We start from the raw sequence: 19,066 nt of genomic DNA, 5'->3' as shown, positions 1-19,066 counted from the left end.
CTATAATCACGAGTTGTAGTACCGTTGGTTTAATTGCCCTTAAGCCCGTTTAAGCGTAATAACAGGACATTTCGATTACCTCACCACGGAGAGGGACGTTAAAGAATTAAACGATAATTGAGTGGCGTTCTTGTTAATTTGTAATTTTATCGAGCTGGCGTGGCGTTACGTTACATGACGCTATAACGGAAGCCAGTGATTTTAAGACAATCGATCACAGAAATAGCGAGCGAGCGAGAGAGAGAGAGAGAGAGAAGTCGCAAAGGCGACGATTACCATCTGATCTCGCCGCATTGCCATCTCACCCTTCCTCTCTCCGCTTCAGATCCGAATCTCGGGCAACAAATCTCGATCCGATCCCCCCGAATTCAGGTATTTACTCTATCTCCTAGATTCTCCATCTGAATTCTGCTCAATCTCCATACGGTTGTGTCCATCTTTCTGCGACTGCGTTGTTATTCTTGCTCTTCGATCTGATTTCAGTCGCAATGTGATTTCGGTTGAATTCGGTGCCAATAGCGTTTGTATTTGAGTTTGAGAAGACGATTTGCGATTGTTTTGAATATCGAGAAACTGTTTGGGTTAGGACCGTTCGAATCGCTTTCGTTGATCGGTTCCTGAGAAAATCTTGGCGCCTGAGGTGAAATTGAGAGTTTGAATTTAAGGTATTCGTAGCCAAGAAAAAGTCGACTTCTCCGTTAATATTTGAACTGGAGAAGATTTGGGAACGTACTGAATTTTGAGCAGAGCATTGGATAGTTTTGCTTGATTGGTTGCTTGGAAAATCTTGAGTCAAAAATCAAAATCAAATGTTCGAATTTATCATCTTTGTGACAAAGAAAGAATGAAGTTCTCTGTTAATTTTTGGCATAATGTGGATGTTTGTTTTCCGCTCTTTTAATATTTTGAGATTGTTGAACTAGATTCTTTTGTCTGAGGTCGTGTCAGATGAGTTTCATCAAGTTTAGGCTCTGTTTGGCACTTACAGGAGGGAAGAAGAAAAAGAGTGAAGTGGAGTGGAATGGAGGGAAAATGTATAGTGAAGAAGATGAAAAGTTCATTGAGACAGTACCTATTCATTGTGTGATTCCTGAAGAAAAATCTTGGAGATCAATAATTTTTTAGAAGTGGGAGAGCAAACACCAACAAAGTGAGAAGGAAAATGATTTTGTTGTCTCTCTATTGCCATTTTTTGTCCTTTCCTTTTCTACCCTAAAACCAAATGGGGAGGAAGAAAATTCTTTATTTTCTTTTCCTCAAGGTCAAAAACCATTAGTTATGTGCCAAACACATAGCTATATCTAAAGCATCTCTAGACTCCATTATGGTAATGGTTATGTTATAGATCCATGCTTTATCAGTATTTTGGCACATGAATTTCTGAAAATATAGGTCAGTAGACGAAAAAAATGCTCAATAAGTATAGTACTTTACATGAATCACGAAACTGATAAATGGTACATAAAGGACATAAACATGGCAATAAGTAAATATGTACCCTTATACCCGCTTTATGAAACTAATTCACTTTTTCCTATATTTTATGCCGAAAATACATTTATACTGTATGGTAATGATTCCAGAAATGAGAGATGCTTTTGTACGGTCAAAAATCATTTTTCGCATTCTTTATATTGGAAAAAGTAGTGTGAAAAAGGCCCTAATATTTATTTTAGAAAACTAGACAAAATGAAAATTTTAGATTTTGACAGGTTAAATTTAAAAGCTAAAGTTAAAGTCAGAGGACAAGGGGTTCATAGGTTAAATTTACGGAGTGTTTCTTTCATTATTGAATTCCAAGGTTTACTTTTCAGGCTTGCAGTTGCTTTTAAACAATGGACAAATTGTCCTGTTTTAAGTGTTTCAGTCGTGTTTGGTCTAATTAGATTGACAATGGAACTAGATACATGCATGGGAGATTGTTCATGAGTTTTGCATTAGACACATCCAAAGATAAAAATGTGTTAATGCATCCAGCTTGTTGATCTCTTGGCATTTCACATAGCATGAGCTGTATTCTGTTTCCCTTCATTTTCTCATTTTGGTACTATTCATTTGGATTGGTTGAGTGATGATAGTTGTGCATGGGCAACCTTGTACTTAGTGTCCTGTAATAGTGGTAGATGTGCATATGCACATACAAATTTTTTTTTTCTGCCAATTAAGATGCTCTATAGAAATAACTAATGGGTTTGAGACAAAAGTACTCTTACTCGAGTTCTAGTTTATTGTATACTGGTGCACACTTACCATGTTTGTTCGTTGGTTGGTCATAATTTGCCTTCAAACATAGAACCGTGTGTTTCTTTTTTTTTTCTTTTCACTTTTATGATTAATTTTTAATTTTATGTTTGTATAATATTCTGATTATAGGATTTATAAAGCTTCCTGACTGGCAAGCTTAGGACAAACTGCAGAAGCTGGTATGGGAGCAGAGAATAGCAACTGGCATTCGGAGTTAAGTTATGACCAGTGGGCAGCTCTATCTGTCTCTGGTCTACGACCTTCAGCTCGTTACAAGGTCATATTCATTCTTAAATATATCTAAGCTTTATGTTGTTTCACTATTTTCTGCACCTTTGGATATTTGGCCAAATTAAGTTAATTAAATGCTCTTGCTTTGAAATAGAAACCATATTTTACCTAGTCATCTTTTTTCTTCCTTGCTCTAGGTGCCATGGTGGAGCCAGGATATGAGGCCAGTGGCTCAATCAATATATTAAGTTTAAAATATTATTAAAATAAAAATAAACTAGTATTAAATTTTTTTGCATCAGATATCCACCATTGAAAAGTCACAAGGATAAAATTGAGCAAGATTACTCCAACTTATGCTTTTCAAAAGCTGAGAATGAATCCCTGACATTTAGGCACGCAAAACAAATGAGCAACTTAGAATTGATTGATCAAAACAAGTGTGAAGCTCTTGAAATTGGCCAGCTATCTATAATAACATAACACAATTCAAATTGATAATGATGCAAAATTGTAGTAGCATTGCACCTTTATCTCGGGAACCACATACATATCATCCATGTTAGGAGTCATAATTTTGTGTTTCTTATAAATGAAGAAACCTCAACAAAAAATCATCCCATCCATCACCTCTAATCATTTGAAGCCTTTACTTGAATACTTTAACTAATCACAGTGGTGATAATATCTTTATCTTTCTTATGTAGAGCCTTTGATGATTCATTTTTTAATTCCAATCTCATTTCTTATTAAGTTTACATTAAATACAAAATCAAAGGATTGAACCAACTGCAAATGCCAAATTTCCTTGATTACTTTTTGTAATTTTCTAACGGGTGGATTCAGTTGAAAATTTTCATTCTTTAGTGGGGTCAAACTATAATTAACATTAAATTTTACATTACATTGTTAAGTGAAAAAAGAATTCAGTGGTGTCAATAGATCCCATTGATTATATGCTAGCTCCATTCTTCTAGGTGCAATTTTTTTTAGTTGCTGCTATTATCTGTGGTCTAGAAATTTACTATTATATCTCATCTCTTGGTCTGTAGCATGCATCAGCTGTGTTTGATGACAAATTATACATTTCTGGTGGAAGTCGAAATGGTCGCTACCTATCTGATATTCAGGTACCTGACATTCCCAAATGTTTCTGCATGTTAAAACCCTTGTTCTCCAGTGATAATTGGCCCTTCTTTCTATACAGGTTCTTGATCTTAAAACTTTGGCATGGTCTCCTCTGAAACTGAAGGTTGAAAAAAATGCAGACAACAGTAAAGACAGTCTTGCAGGGGAAATACTTCCCCCCACGTCTGGTCATAGTATGGTAAGATACTGTGGCAGAATTTCCCCTTGGCTATCTAATTTCATCTGACTCCTATTTGTTAGTTCTGCTTATTGTTATTTTGTCCTGATTTTTAAATTTGTTCACCCTTGTGCTTCCTATTGGCAGTTTAAATGGGGAAACAAACTTCTGCTTCTTGGTGGGCATTCAAAGAATGTTTCTGATAGCATAACAGGTTTGTTTCCCTGGGAGGATATCTATATCGGAGGTGAAACTCTTTCTTACCTTCTGAATCTCATTCCTGGTAAACATTTCTGTTGTAGTGTGGTTCATTGATCTGGAATCAAACCAATGTGGTATTTTGGAGACCTCTGGAAAAGTTCCGGTAATTGACTCTACAGTTATTTCTGTTCTCGGGGATGTTGCTTTTACATTTCACTGGCTTAGCTACTGGTATTTATTTTACTTTAGTAGCATGGGAAATCAGTGCTGAGACCAATTTTTGTCCACTTTATATGTTAGAAGAATGGGGGTTAATGTCTTTTGGCTGGTTGCTTTTGTGATATGCCCCAGTTAGCTCGTGGTGGGCAGTCTGTAACACTGGTTGGCTCTAGACTGATAATGTTTGGTGGGGAAGACAGGCAGAGGCGGCTCCTCAATGATATCCATGTACTTGATCTTGAGACAATGGTTTGGGATGTTTTGGAGACTAAGTAAGTAACATAGCACATTTATATTGACTAGTGTGGCACTTTGATGGATTCCTGCATTAATTTGTTGCACTTTATAGGCAGACACCCCCAGCTCCAAGGTTTGATCACACAGCAGCAGTGCATTCAGAGCGTTACCTTCTAATTTTTTGTGGCTGTTCTCATTCCATCTTCTTCAATGATCTTCACGTTCTGGACTTGCAGACTGTAAGTGTCTCTTTTGGGATATTTCGTTCTTAATCATTATTGAGTTATTGCCAAGCAATAAGAATTTTGATTTCTCTATAATGACACCTGGTTTGATTTACTATAACATTAAGTGCTGCCATTTTCATTTTATTTGTTAGCTGATTATTTTGGGAACTCCTGCCTGTATTTTATGTGTTCACAGATCTTTCCAATAAACTTCTATAAGATTGATGATAGTCTGTGTACTTTACTTAGATGCACCCCTAGTTTTTTTCTGTGGGCGGGCCTCAAATATCTTGATCATGTTTTCTGTTGGTTTATGAATTTGGCATTTTCAGTTACGTTTAGTAATTTCTCATTCTCTACTTAGCAAAAAAAAAAAATCTCTTCCTCCAATTTTAGGCTGTTACTATGTTTGTTCTGACTTATCATCTGTTAGATGTAAGCTGACATTTAGAACAATCTTTGAGTATATTCTCTCCTTGATGGTGAAGGTCTTATAGATAAATAAGATGTATAAATTGAGGTCTAACTCAAATTATTATGTTGTTCTAACGGATGTGGTAAGGTCATTGGTCTTAGCAGCGTTACTTTGTTGACATTCAAAAGCCTATTTCTATCGGTTCCCATGCAAATAGAGTGTTTCACTTTCGAGGATGGTCAAATACTGTTGGAGGCAAACTCTGGTTTAATTTTCTATTATGTTTCTGTTGTGAAGTACTCTTCTATGGTATCTCAAAAGGGGTAAATGCTAAATGCACCATTCCATACCACACTACCAAGGTTCGATCACCAATTCACCAGTCTATGTAAGATCTCCATGACAACAATTTGTGAAGATATTGTGCTGTTTAATCGTTTAGTAGGGCATTCAGGATCACATCTTTTATGTAATAGTATCACCATGAATCCTCGCTGAATGGTGCTAGCTGAGGGTGACACTTGAGTTCATGGAATCAAGTAATATACCCAAGACCTCCTAGTAGACTATTGATGTGGGACTGGATCATGACATTTTGGAAATTTTGTTGTAAACTAATTATTAGGCCCACGATGATGGAGTGTGATGAATGAAAAAGAGGGGCTGCATTGTCTCATCTGTCATAACAGAAACTTAAAATGGAATCCCTTTTAGGCTCATTGAAATCTATCAGGATTGAGAAATGAGGCCTAATTGCTAATAATGCTGTTCTTTACTAAAATCTTTTGCTTTTGCCCCTCATTTTAGCTTGACAGGGTCCTTTGTGTTTCCAGATGGAATGGTCACAACCACAAATTCAAGGCAGTACTGTGACCTCTAGAGCTGGTCATAGCGGCATCACCATTGATGAGAACTGGTATATTGTTGGTGGTGGTGATAATAGAAGTGGTATGCATACATTTATATTTCCTTTTCTTTTGGGCTAATGTTAATTTTCTTTCTTCTTGGGCACAATAATTATTGTTTAATTGATGTACTACATCTTTTTACAGGTGCTTGTGAAACTCTTCTGTTAAATATGTCTACTCTTGTAGTTTCAGTCTTAGCAAGTGTAAATGGAAGAGATCCACTTGCCAGTGAGGTTACTATCTGTTCTTTCTCTTAATAATTTTTTTAAAGAAATTTTAAGTAATAGGATCTATATAAGTAATAATGGTAGCATCAAGTAATATGCTTGAGTAATGAATAAGACAGATTAAGCTCATAAGTTCTTATTGCAGAAATTTGACGTCATAACTGGATATTATAATGAGCACATACTAGTTTCACCGACTTCTCACAAATTTATATTGTTAAGTTGTTCCTTATCTGGACCATTGTTTTTTTAAAGGGTCACATATTATTGCACAAATTAGCTAAGTTTGTGTTATTCTTCTTTATGTCATATGCATTTTAAATTTTATGAAGTTCCAATGCTAACAGTTGAAGTTTGGATAAGACATGTCTATTTAAATGCTTTTCGAGGATCAGTGAGGTTTATATTTATACCAGCTTTCCCTTTACTTTTGCTAAGAGAGTTTTTCACCAATTTGAAGCCGTGACCTTCTAGTTAAAAAGGAGCAACCTTATGGTTTCTACCAAGGGCTCTCCATCACTTTAAACCTATTCCATGCATATGAAGTTCATTGCTAGTTTGAAAAAATCATTTTATTTAGTAAATATAACAGCAACAACATACCAAACCTTAATCCCACTAGATGGGGTCGGCTTGGTAAATGAAATAATGATTTTGAAAATATTAAATCTAGCCATGTCTTTGTATTGTTGGATATAAAGATTAAATGCATCTGAGACCATAGATCATAGATGTAGCACTTACTTTGCTGGCTATTTGTACACTCTGCATGCAATGTGCTCATAATAACTCATCCATTAGTACAATGAATGCTTTTGGAATATTATTTGTTAGGTAAATGAATATTGTTTGGCTTTCATTTTTTCTTTTTTTATTAGACATATGATGTTTCTTTTCAAAAGTCAGTCATTAGATCTCCACCTAATCACTTGACGCTCTTGTCATACTGTCTCTCCATTCCCCAGGGAGTGGTGGGGACCACCCTACCTCAATTCTGAATGGAGCCCACAATGGTAGATGAGGAAGGATGCAACTGTTCCTCTTTAATACAACTTTGTCATGGGTTCACATCCTAAAAGCAATCGCTATTAAGTGTAGTTTGCCTAAGATCTTTTACACCCTTGTGGTTTTCCATCTCCAATAATGTTGGGGGTGAAATAATGCTCGTGAGCATGCATGTAGTAAATACCTTAAGATAAATGTAACCCGCCTGAATGTGTTTAGACCATAAACTAACTGCCCTATCTCTTAGAGCCTTTCTCCTAATGGGATTGAAACAAAATTCCGGTCCAATCAAATTGGCCTTCTAGCACTAAACAATTCATTTGGGTGGCACGCCATGGTAAACATAAACCTTCAAGACATATAACTCTAGGATTCCCACTTCAGTGCTATTTCAAGGTGTTTAATGTCCACTCTGGAGCAATGCTTATCCTTACCTCTATATACTTATCCAATCCAATTTGTTCGGCTATTGAATGAGTGGACACTGGAAGGAATCCTATTTGCTTTTGTCCCCATTCAGTTAACCCTAAACTGGTGTTCATGACTTGGTTTGGCTTTCCCTGCAGCCGCATCTTTACTGTGTGGTCTAATCTACATCCCTTCTACTTCTATGTCATGTACATTTTGCATCTGGATATGAAAGCATTTATATTAAATTAATATATAGAGTTTGTATGGCATATTGGAAACAGGGACTCAGTGTTTCTTCAGTGTTATTAGACGGAGAGAAGATTTTGATTACGTTTGGTGGCTACAATGGGACATATAACAACGAGGTATCTGCTTCCCCTGCAGCTTCCTTTTAATCATTTAGTTGAGGCTATGCACTCACATGAAGTGTTCCTTAGTTGACGTCTAGTTGTTCCAAGGCTATAACATTTATTTCAAATGTTTCAAATTTTAGTTTTATGTGGAATAAGTTTACCTGCATCTCTGTTGCATGCATGTATTTAATATATTCAAATTGGTAAACGAAAATGTACATAATAAAGCACAAAAGTTTCACCGAAGAATTGCTGCATCATACTTTCTCTTTCCTGCTACTTTTCCTGTTGCCATTTATGAGATTCTGGGACAATGTGCGTTGGGTTGCAACGTTGAAATGGCCCATAAATGTAACCAATTTTGTCTGCCTCTGAGATGTGTGGACTGCGTTCCTGTTAGGGACATTATCTAGCATAGTTTCTAGCTAAGCTTCCTTCTCATCTACTAAGAATTGCATCATTTGGGTCAGAATTTCACCAATCTTTTTCCCCCTAAAAAATAGGGATAAATAATAAAATAAAATATTATAACAGCAATAATAATAACACAGCTAAAAATAATTCTCATGGATCCTTGTTTTTGAAGTATAGCCACAACTTTCTAAATGTGTTTGTATTGATCCTCATGCTTCATCCTTGGCGTGAAACAATCTTCAATGTTTTTAATCTTACACTTGATATAAAGTGGCCATTGTTGCTTATGGTTTTTTCGTACTTGTAATGACATTGTAGGTGTATGTTATGAGACCCAAGCCAAGGAATTCTCCACATCCCAAAATTTTTCAATCACCGGCAGCCGCAGCAGCTGCAGCCTCTGTAACTGCTGCGTATGCCCTCACCAAATCTGGGAAGTTAGACTTATCTGAGGCAGAGGATTCAGACATTAAGGTAGTGGAAGAAAATGGCTCCCAGCGTGATCTTTTGAGTGAGATCAATGCAGTTAAAGAAGAAAAGGTGGTGTTGGAGGCAGCCCTTGAAGAAATCAAAGCGGAAAATTCAAGTCTCAAGGGAAAGATCGAGGATACTGCTACTACTTACGCTGACTTGTCAAAAGTATGCAAAATGTTGTGAACTAGTTGTGGTATATCTCTGATACGTCAGTTGTCGACTACTAATAGTTTTCATTCATTTTTCTCCAGGAACTCCAATCAGTCCAAGGTCAACTGGTGACAGAGAGATCAAGATGTGCTAAACTGGAGGTTTGCCTTCCTATTTTTTTAAATTTTCTACCTGTATATAATTTATTTAACATTTTTCTTATCGCGGAATCATCCCATGATTCTCTGCTCTTATCTGGGGTTAGCTTCCTCGTTAAATTGTGTTTGCTATGTTTTGGTCCTTTCAGGCACAGATTGCAGAGCTACACAACATGCTGGAGTCATTGCCATCCCTAGAAGAAGAGGTAAAATTACTCAGGAACCAAAAATCTGCTTTGGACCGGGATATGGAGCTTGCTTCGTCTGTTCAGAGACAGAAATCTGGTGGTGTTTGGAAGTGGATAGCTGGATAGAAGGGAATTACTTTGTCCATCACAGTTGCAAGGTCAGTATACCTCAACCAAAATTGGATCGAAATGCCAAACTAAGAATTCATCAACCAAAATTGTTGCTGCCCTAAGAGTATCCAAACTCTATCGTCACTTTTAGCTCATGCAGAAAGAGTATTTGTTATCTATTGGAAGCATTGCGGCATTGTGTAGAGGAGAATTTCATCACTATAGTAAATTGCTTTCAGAACATCTCTCTGTTGTCTTTCAATACCAGTCACTCAATTCTTTGTAGTAACTTTACCTTTTGACACCTATATGCGCGATTGTTGCCGTATAACAGTATTAGATCAGACCATTTTCACTTTTGTACCTGCATTCGGTTGATTCTTGTCATTGTAATAGTGGGAATCTGTGTTTTAAGAATTTGAAACCAAGTTAATGAGAAGCTTGCAGTTTGGTTTTGCATTAATTGTTATATCAAACTGACCAAATGTTGGTGTATCCAAAGTGACCTTTTGCCTTCTTTTATTCCAGTCAATCGGCCCAACATTAAAGTTATATAATCTTTACAATTTACCTTTCGTATGCATATCCTTCACAAAGGAGCAAACTTAACGTTGTCATCAAGACTCACTGATCGATCTAGAAATAATGGTAAACCTGCCGTAGATGTGTCAGCAAAGTGGGTTGGAAGCAAGAAAAATGAAGCACAAACTCAAGACGAGGCGGAACAAACATTTTATTGCAATGGCTCAACAGACTTGCTGAGGAACAACACAGTCAAAAGGATGAGAAAACAGACATTTTATTCTAATTGATTCGACAGGCATTGCAAGGCATCGTCAATGGCCAAAGGTACACTGGTTCAGGATTGAGATTACAGCAGAGTCAATAACTACTAGCACATAAGCGCCATAAATATAGCTGGACATCTCAAACAGCCCAGTCCAGGCCACTGTTTTTCTTCTTCAGATGATCGATAACCACCCAACTGAAGAACACCTCATGGCTTCGGTTGACAAGAACAAAATCAGATCACATACCCACTGGAAGCAGCTATGCATCTAGAACAACCTTTCTCAGGTCCTCGTTCTCCTGGTTCAGGAGATCGATGCGTGACTGGAGGATGTTAATCATGGCTTGGGCCCTCATCACCTCGATCTTCAGTGTCTCCCTCTCCATGGAGACGTTAAGGATCTCGTTTTCCAAATCGCTAATGAATTTCAGATAGCCGGGTGGTACAGATTTCTCAAGGTTCGCAGCATCGAATGTGAGAATCTTATTAGCATTGTTTCCCTTGGCTTCGATGCTCTCCAACAACGGGAACTCCAAGAGCGCAGAGGAGAAATTGGCTGTGGTGGTGGTGGTGGTGGTAGTAGTGGTTGTAGATATAGGAAGCTCCTGCATTGTAGTCGAATCTTCTGAACCATTTGCATGGCTGGATTTCGGATCATTGTCATGCTTTGATCGTTTATCCTGGACAAACAAGCTGGGTTTCTGATCACTTGTACATGGTAAAGGGTAGTCCTCGGACCTTTCCCTCTTGCAAGCAAACGTGACATTTGAAAGCTGCTCAGCTAGTTGCAGTGGAGCCTTGTTGATGGAATTAGTGTCCTGTAACCATAAGCCAGCCTTTAGATCCCATCCAAATAGATCATATAGGTCAAAATAGTACGAGCTACACATTTTGGGGTTAAGGAAAGCATGGATCGCTGCGTTTCTTAAGCAACCAATAAGCTGTAAACCGTGCATTCATCAGATGTGCACTTAATTACCTAGGATATCACATATTTTCTGAGTTTCTATATAATACAACTATTGCAACTGAAAGCCACAGGCTAACGACAAGCTATATCCTCCATGGTAATTGAGCAATGGACATCATGCAAAAGATCAGCGTCCATAAATAAGTATGAACAGAGCTGCTGCAGAATCACTCTTGGAAGATAAGTAGTTCAACAAGAGGTTTAAACTTGAAATTTTCAGAATAATGCATGACATAATCAATACTTGCAATGAAACCTACCAAATAATTTCAGACTTCCAATTGAGAATGGAACTGTTGAGAGTCAGAACATCAGTTCAGAAAGGCAAGCAATATCATAGAATTCTAGTCCAATACTACATGCTTAATGGATCATGAGATGCATTGAACTCCAAGGGAGAGTGCAGAGAAAGCCATAGGGATACAATCCTAGAAGCATTTATAAAGTAAACATTTGGCGACAACAAACGACTCTACTTCCATCATCTCAGCCAGTTATGTTGTAAAAAATATTCAAACCTGTTTCACTTATATGCCCAATGCTCGTCAGGAGGTCTGTATCTAGCTGAAAAAGCTATGAATACAATTGCGCTGACTTCTCATACTTAAAACTTTGGATAGGATTCCAGGGAATTTTCACAAATCTGAAAACCGGTAACCTCAGTCCTAGCTTTTCTATCTCAACTCTTAGATAAGTGGTCGAGGAAAAAATTGATGCCCTGTATATATATATATATATATCTTAAATGGAGCCCTCTGTGCATACCAAATATGGTTCCACTTTGAAGCCCTCCACTCAGAGATAGGTAAACTCAATACAAGACAATTGTAGAATTACTTGCTTCAATGTCAACATGGGTAATCTAGGACACAACCGACTCAAATGATTTATAGGTGGACATGCATGGGGACACAAGGGATTCTTAATGGAGTTCAAAACTTTTGAGAGGTAAAAATCTCCAAATATATTAAGTTTTGGGCACAGGATAAATAAAGATCAATAGAGCTTGCTATAAGACTTTTATACATGCATAATGAAAAAAACTAAAAATATATATTTTGGCTAAAAACTAAGTGAAGAAACAGTCAGCAAACTAAGGTCAAAGTTTTGTAAATATTTATATGCTAACAACTTGAGCCAAGTGAAGTGCTTAGAAGAGGAAGGCAAAAAGATGCTCATAAATGAGGGGAAAACAAAGAAGATGAGAAGAACATTTCTCCAAGCTATTCAATGAATGTGAGGAAACAAATATTAAGTTGAAACACTTGGCAATTTAAAAAAATATATAAATTATACATGATTTATAAACGTCTTTTTCCAAAAGAAGTGAAGGAGCAATAAAAAAGATGAAGACTAATCAGGCAATTGAATGTGATATCCGGATATAAGTATCTAAATGCAAGGAAGTATAACACATTTTATAGTAGACAAAATTATTAAGAGCTAAATAAAAAAAATGCCTGATGAGTGGGAAAAAAAAGTACTATAGATCCTATTGTTTTTTCATAGAGTTGCAAAAACTGCAATAGAATCAAGCTAATAAGCATACCATAAAACTTTAGCAGATAGTGATTGAGCAAAGGTCAAAAAGAGAAACTGAATTTCTGAAAATCAATTTAGTATCATGCCTAATAGGTTAACAATCAAAACTATCTAGAAAGTGTAGAGCTAAGTCAAAGAATTTACGTAAAATGTTTATAAACTTGAAAAATACCCATGATAAAGGCACTAAAGAAGTCTTATAGAGGCTTATATGTGTTAGGATATGTGGAAGAGCTATTGAGAGTTTTTCAATTACAATTGGATTATATAAAAAATTTGCACCGAGCCCTTACATCATTACTCTAGTGATGGATAAAGTCAAAAAACACATCCAGGAAAAGATGCTTTAGAAAATTTTGCCTTGGCCGATGAGATGAAAAGAAAATGTAAATACTATGCTCGAATCATGGAATGCCACATTAGAATCCAAAAGCTTCAAGTTAATCAAGTCGAACACTATAAGTTCAATAAAAATAGAAGTAGAGATGATGTTATAGTGAGACTTAAAGATCAAGTTATTTTAAAAAAGCATTACCTTAGATGTCAGATTAGTTAATCAAAAAGAAAGAGAAGTTGTTGAAGATGTTACTCAAAAGAATTAAAGCAAGATAATTAAAGTGGAGAAGTGCTTTCAACATTTTTTGTATGACTATAAAATCCCTTCAATTTTAAAGGAAAGTTCTACTAGTTGGCTATAACACTAACTTCATAGTACGGCATGGAATTTTGGGCAATTAAATACTAATATATGCATTATATGAGTATAACTGAGATGAGAAGTTACAAGAATGCATCCATACAAAAAATTGAAAATGAGATTCTTCACAATAAAGTTAAAGTAGCACCTATTAAACACAAAATGTTTGGGATGGGATTCAGATGATTAGATATGTGAGAAGAAAATGCCATAGATGCACTTGTGAAGAAAATAGATGGAATGAAAGAAATTAGTGACAAAAAGTGTAGAGGAAGACCAGAGGTAAAAAACTCGGTGAGAAACTCTGAGACATAACAAAGGTGATATAATTGCCTCACAAGTATGGCCATAAATGGAGATGACTGGCGAGTTATAAAACAAGTAGCCAGCCTCACCTAATGGGACTAAGGCTTGTTGCCTCGTTGGTCAGGTGTGGACTTCAGTTTGAAGTGCATTATGCACCCTCTAAAGGCTAACCATAAACTTACTACTAACCCCAAATTCAGAATGTTATTCCACTAACATTCAGTGCATCTATTATCACATCCTTTTGAAATTACTTTTCCTCATTAGAGTTTTCCACCATGAAATCTGTCACCACCACCACTGCTCCACTGACTCCATCTTTGAATAAGTTTGTCACCATATGATTACAAGACCCAATTGCTGTACTGCCTCCTCTCATCACACTGATTCCATTAACAAAACCATCACCCAATTATCACTTTTACCATCAAGAACCAATTTGGTAAATACATTAATGGAGGTAAATGTCTATTTATACAGATAGATCCAAAATTAACACACATAACCCACTTGCACATGGGTGCGTACATAGAGTGAAAGACACACTGGGGTGCCTGAACAGTAGTTGTGGTGGTGATGCTTGGTGGAAATCACGTTCATTTATAATGTATTCAATTCTTCATGAAAGTTGAGGATGCATCAGCATGATAGTGTATGCATGTAATCGGGTAAATTGCCCCTCGACCCCCTGTGGTTTGGGTTTACACAGAGACCCCCGTATGATTCCCCCCCCCCCCCCCCCCCCCCTTCCCTCCCTCTCTCTCTCCACTTGAAGATCTGACTCAAAGTGTATTCAGTAATAAAACTACAGATTTGGTTTCCAGTTCTAACCTTCAATGCCAGAATGATAGCAAATAAAATAAAAGCAGGAGAAAGAGTTGAGGAAAGAACACTTGGGGTCTAGGGCTCCTCAAGTATTACAAATTAAAGGAGTTAGAATTTATCATACAATTCCAAAAGAGGTATAAAGCTGCTGAAAATTCTCAGTATTTTGTATGCTATCTGAAAGCATTATATCACTGGTAACAGACCTGTATGATCAGTAGCTGGAATCGGACTATGACTGAAAATGCACAAATCCAATCTATAACTACACAAAGGTAAATAAATTGAATTGAGACTAGCTGTGAGCCATAGCACATCCCTCGCCCATGTCCAATGAATTTCAAAATTACCCAAACATTCTTGCCTAATAATAATAAGGAAAAAACTAAACACCACCAGCAACAACATATGAAAAAACTTTGTGGACATTTTCTAATGGTCTAACCTAAATAATAAAAAATTAGCTTTATAGAATATGAAGCTAGGTTAGCCATTTGACCATTTCTCCACTCAATCCACCCATCTAAGTATTCAATCTCCTTCCCATACAAGTTGTCTAAAAGGACATAAACAGCTGCATCTAGGTCTCTTAGTTTTCACCTTACATTCATAGTTTGTTTCAACAGAATCTATTTTTAGTCACAGTTTCCTCAAATAATTAATGACTGAAATAGTTTTATCAACTGAAGATTCAGAGGGTGTCTGGCTTAGGTAATATCATAGGAGCTTTAAGCTCTAGAGCTTATAAGTTGTATGAACTTATCTGATGGTGTATTTTTGTTTTTTACCTGGTCAACAAGAGCTTTAGACTGCTTATAAGCTCTCCAAAAGAAAAATTTAGGGGCACCAACTTTGATAAAATCATTGGAAAAGCTTATAAGCTAGGTAACTTATAAGTTCTTCCAACCTTGCCAAATAGGTAAGAAAAAATATTAAGCTGTTGAAGAGCTCAAAAATTCTCTTTGACAAAGAAATAAGCTAAGCCAAACATCCTCTCAACCATTCTCCAACAACCCAAACCAAAGTTCTCAAAAAGAACAAGCATTTTCCTCTCCCGCTTACCAAAGCCCCCCAAAGTTCACTGTCCATATTGACTGCTTCAATTCATTTTGGGTAACATTATCATGCTTTGATCACTGCAGGCACTAGACTAAACTTGCATGCAAAATATGGGAACAACAAACAAAAGGCAAATGGAAGCAGCATACATGATTTTCATGCAACAAGGTGAAAGTGATGTGAGCACAAACCTGCTCAAGTTCATTCCCCTCCACTTGTGCATCATCACCATGTACCATGTCATCCCCAGCCTCTTCTCCTGGAACCACCAATGACGCATCATTATCCCATTCCTCCTCAACAAACGGAGCATATCGGTCCCCATTTGGAGGTCCTAAACCACTTTTTTGGAAAATTCTGCAAAGCACAAATGCATCCTTTCCCTCCCAAAACAAAAGCAAGTCACAAGACACATCACATGAGATTTGGATTCCCTAAATAAAGCAGAACAAGTGAAATATATGCACTAATTTATAGTTGCACAATGCAATTTGCACCTGTGCCACTCCAGCTTTCTCTAAATCTTCATCGGCAAGCCTGTACTCATGCATTACCCAATTGGTCCGCCTGCCATCTGGAGCCCGCCCACTATGAAACACAAGCGTTTTCTTCATTCCAATTATTTGAGACTTATGACGCACTGGCCGATCCTTTCCAGTGGCCTTCCAGTATCCTTTCCCAGTGGCTCGATTCAACCGAGATCCATTCCCATACTTTCTGTCTACGGGACTGAAGAAGTACCACTCTAGGTCTCGACTCTTTAGCCTTGAATGACCTAAATCCCATAAAACCAAAAAAAATATATCAATTGAAATGCAGACAAACATATGCACAACGCAGCATGGCTATTAAAGAGCTAAGATGCATTGATACCTAAGTAAATCCAAAAGATTTCGATATCCATATACTAATAATCCATGTAAATGCATACTTATATACAGAGAAATGCCAGAATGGAAATACAAGAACCCAGTAAGACCTCAACGCATGGATGAACAAGAACTATTAAGAGGGGATAAAAAGCTTTGCACATATACATAAACTTAAACATATGTTAATAGAATGTTAATATAAAAGCATTTATAAATTTCTTTACCACCAAGTTTCTGTATCTAATTCATGTTTTTCATTTTGGGGGATATCAAGCGTAATCTTTTAATTTTTGGGGGGATATCAAGTTTATTCTCAGTCCTGAGGTCCTCCAGCTCCAATTTTGTCAATCCTCTCCTATCCACAGATTCCCACAAAAAAAAAAAAGAAAAAGAAAAAGAAAAAGAAGACAGAAATCACATAATTGAAACTGGAACACCTCAAATGCATAAACACAATCTCCTAAAGAACTCAAATCAACAGACAAGAAACACAAAATTAAACCCAAAAGACATCAAATCCACAGCCCAACAACCAAATTATCCTAGAAAAACAATAAATACATAAACTTGATAGAGAAATACAAAAAAAAAAAGAAGTGCAGATGCATCTATATGTATGAGAGAGAGAGAGAGAGAGACCTGCAAGCTCCGAGGGCTCAGATTTGTAGACGTCGATTTCAGATACAGCTTCAAAGCGGAAGGGCTTCCCACAGGCCTTTCGTTTGAGGTAGTACTGCACCAGTTCCTCATCCGTCGGATGGAACCTGAAGCCCGGAGCCAGCGACGTCGGTGGCGTCGGGGCGGCGGCGATTGCTCCCAAATCGTGACCCATCACGAAGAAACAACCCAGCAGAACGCAAAAATAACAACCCAAATGAGATAGACGAAAATGACGACCACCCAGGTGCCAAATTCAGCCGATCAGCCCCTAATCAGCAGAAATTAGGGATTGTGCACGGGAGAGAGGAGGAAGATAAAGTTGGTGGGTTAGGGTTGCAAGTGAAGCAAGCTATTGCCCGTCGGTTAAGAAACCTCTTGAAGCTTGCTTGTCACGGAAATCAATTCATTTTCGAACAAACTCTCTTTCTTGTAAATCCATATCTATCTTTCCCTCTCTCTCTATATATACATATAATATTAATTATATATGTGTGTTGGTTCGGGTTTTTCTCATTCATTGACGATGATGATGTGGTTGAACATGTGTGGTGGTGTCTTTTTGCGCAAGTGATGATAAATTTTCTTTTCTATTTTCTCTCCCTTGTTGCTTTTTGAAGAAACCTCTCTCTCTCTCTTCAATTTTCTCGAGAATAACGACGACGACGGCCATTTTTTAAAACTCAATCCCAATCACTTCTCCTCTCCCCAATCTCCCAACTCAACTCAACTCAACTCGCCCCCATATCTCACCTTCCAACTGAAAACTCGAAACCCGTTACGAAAATCAATCGGATTTTTCTTCATTCGCCATTACCTTCTCTAAAAATTATATACTGAGGGCACTTAAAAAATGATAAGTTATATATTGATTGATACATGCCCTTTATACTTAAACAAGTATGGGTGTCCAAGAAGTTGGTATCAAAAAAAATTCTCCACAAACATATTTTTCTATTACGAGTTATTATATTATCCTATTTGGAGGAAAAATTGTAGTTAGTCGAATATTATTCTAAATTATTCGACGTCGTAGACCATATTTAATAACTATCCTTTTATGATTATTAAGAGAAAAAAGAAAAAGATAAATACACAAATTTACATGCTAGAGTTTTTATACTTTGTCATCATGCAAGTACATTGAAGACATATATCTCAATACTTATGTGTTCGAGCTTCTATATAAAAATGTATTTGATATGTATATAACATAACTATTCTCGTTTTACATGACACATCAAGTGTATTATATTATAAAAGAGTTTGTTTTGAGGAGAGTAGAATTAGTCCATAAAAATTATTTAAAAAGCTTTTTACAATTTATTTTCTTTAAAAGAGTTGAATAATAAACTAAAAAAACTTACAAAAATAATGGGAAATTACCTAGATCAGATAGAGAAAGCAAGGGTAAAATACATAAATCACTTTTGAGGCTTTAATTTTAAAAAATTAGACAAAGTACCCTAAGATCTAATAAATTATAACCCTTTGACCTTATAAATAATATAAATAGTAATTAAAATTTGAAAAATCCCCAAAATGCCCTAGATCTCTTGTCAACTCCAACAATCTCTCATTGACAATATTGTTTATTCTTGTTTTCTCTTTTAAATTATTGTTGACAATGGATTTTACTAAAAAAAATTGACGATGGTTAATTTATGATCGTTAATCAAGTAAATGCTAACATCTTCATAATTTAATGATAGTTGATAAAAAAGACTAGCAACTATCATTTTTCTTTTATGTAATTAAAGAGAATAAAGATAAATAAGGGAAAAAGTGAGACATGAGAGTTTTGAAGGGCATAGGTGTAATAGTCATTTTGTTTTATTTTTTATTAGCATAGGTTATCAAGTGCAATTT

The 19,066-nt window shown here is 36.5% G+C and overlaps 2 protein-coding genes across 4 annotated transcripts; one reads left to right on the top strand and one right to left on the bottom strand.

The window, feature by feature from the left end:
* The first annotated feature begins 203 nt into the window (after positions 1-203).
* LOC127797040 (acyl-CoA-binding domain-containing protein 4) lies at positions 204-9,942 on the top strand. The gene is made up of 14 exons (XM_052329515.1): positions 204-372; positions 2,374-2,521; positions 3,528-3,605; positions 3,683-3,802; positions 3,929-3,995; positions 4,084-4,145; positions 4,334-4,473; positions 4,551-4,677; positions 5,914-6,028; positions 6,133-6,221; positions 7,913-7,996; positions 8,717-9,037; positions 9,124-9,183; positions 9,330-9,942. The coding sequence occupies exons 2-14, from the start codon at positions 2,426-2,428 to the stop codon at positions 9,492-9,494; spliced, it is 1,524 nt and encodes a 507-aa protein (XP_052185475.1). The 5' UTR covers positions 204-372; positions 2,374-2,425; the 3' UTR covers positions 9,495-9,942.
* Positions 9,943-10,196: 254 nt separating this feature from the next.
* On the bottom strand, positions 10,197-17,775 carry LOC127797041 (NAC domain containing protein 50-like). 3 transcript variants are annotated; one of them, XM_052329516.1, is made up of 4 exons: positions 17,180-17,757; positions 16,166-16,443; positions 15,860-16,051; positions 10,197-11,087 (listed from the first exon to the last, which is right to left on the bottom strand). In XM_052329516.1, the coding sequence occupies exons 1-4, from the start codon at positions 17,370-17,372 to the stop codon at positions 10,530-10,532; spliced, it is 1,221 nt and encodes a 406-aa protein (XP_052185476.1). In that variant the 5' UTR covers positions 17,373-17,757; the 3' UTR covers positions 10,197-10,529. The 3 variants fall into 3 exon arrangements, with proteins under 3 accessions (XP_052185476.1, XP_052185478.1, XP_052185479.1); XM_052329518.1 differs by having other exon boundaries at positions 15,860-16,045; positions 17,180-17,741; XM_052329519.1 differs by lacking the exon at positions 15,860-16,051 and having other exon boundaries at positions 17,180-17,775.
* Positions 17,776-19,066: the final 1,291 nt, after the last annotated feature.

The sequence above is a fragment of the Diospyros lotus genome, chromosome 3, assembly GCF_014633365.1.
Source record: "Diospyros lotus cultivar Yz01 chromosome 3, ASM1463336v1, whole genome shotgun sequence".
In the NCBI taxonomy this organism is placed as follows: domain Eukaryota; kingdom Viridiplantae; phylum Streptophyta; class Magnoliopsida; order Ericales; family Ebenaceae; genus Diospyros; species Diospyros lotus.
The sequence above is the reverse complement of the archived record's forward strand: the minus strand, read 5'-3'. Positions and strand labels throughout refer to the sequence as shown.

What these genes read in the sequence shown, in the direction of transcription:
- LOC127797040 (XM_052329515.1), top strand. Translation starts at nt 2,426, where the DNA reads ATGGGAGCAGAGAATAGCAACTGGCATTCGGAGTTAAGTTATGACCAG. An exon ending in ACGTTCTGGACTTGCAGACT is followed by an intron (nt 4,678 to 5,913) that starts GTAAGTGTCTCT and finishes TTGTGTTTCCAG; the next exon opens with ATGGAATGGTCACAACCACA. An exon ending in TGGTGGTGATAATAGAAGTG is followed by an intron (nt 6,029 to 6,132) that starts GTATGCATACAT and finishes ATCTTTTTACAG; the next exon opens with GTGCTTGTGAAACTCTTCTG.
- LOC127797041 (XM_052329516.1), bottom strand. Translation starts at nt 17,372, where the DNA reads ATGGGTCACGATTTGGGAGCAATCGCCGCCGCCCCGACGCCACCGACG. An exon ending in TGAGCCCTCGGAGCTTGCAG is followed by an intron (nt 16,444 to 17,179) that starts GTCTCTCTCTCT and finishes TATGGGATTTAG; the next exon opens with GTCATTCAAGGCTAAAGAGT. An exon ending in AGAAAGCTGGAGTGGCACAG is followed by an intron (nt 16,052 to 16,165) that starts GTGCAAATTGCA and finishes TTGTTTTGGGAG; the next exon opens with GGAAAGGATGCATTTGTGCT.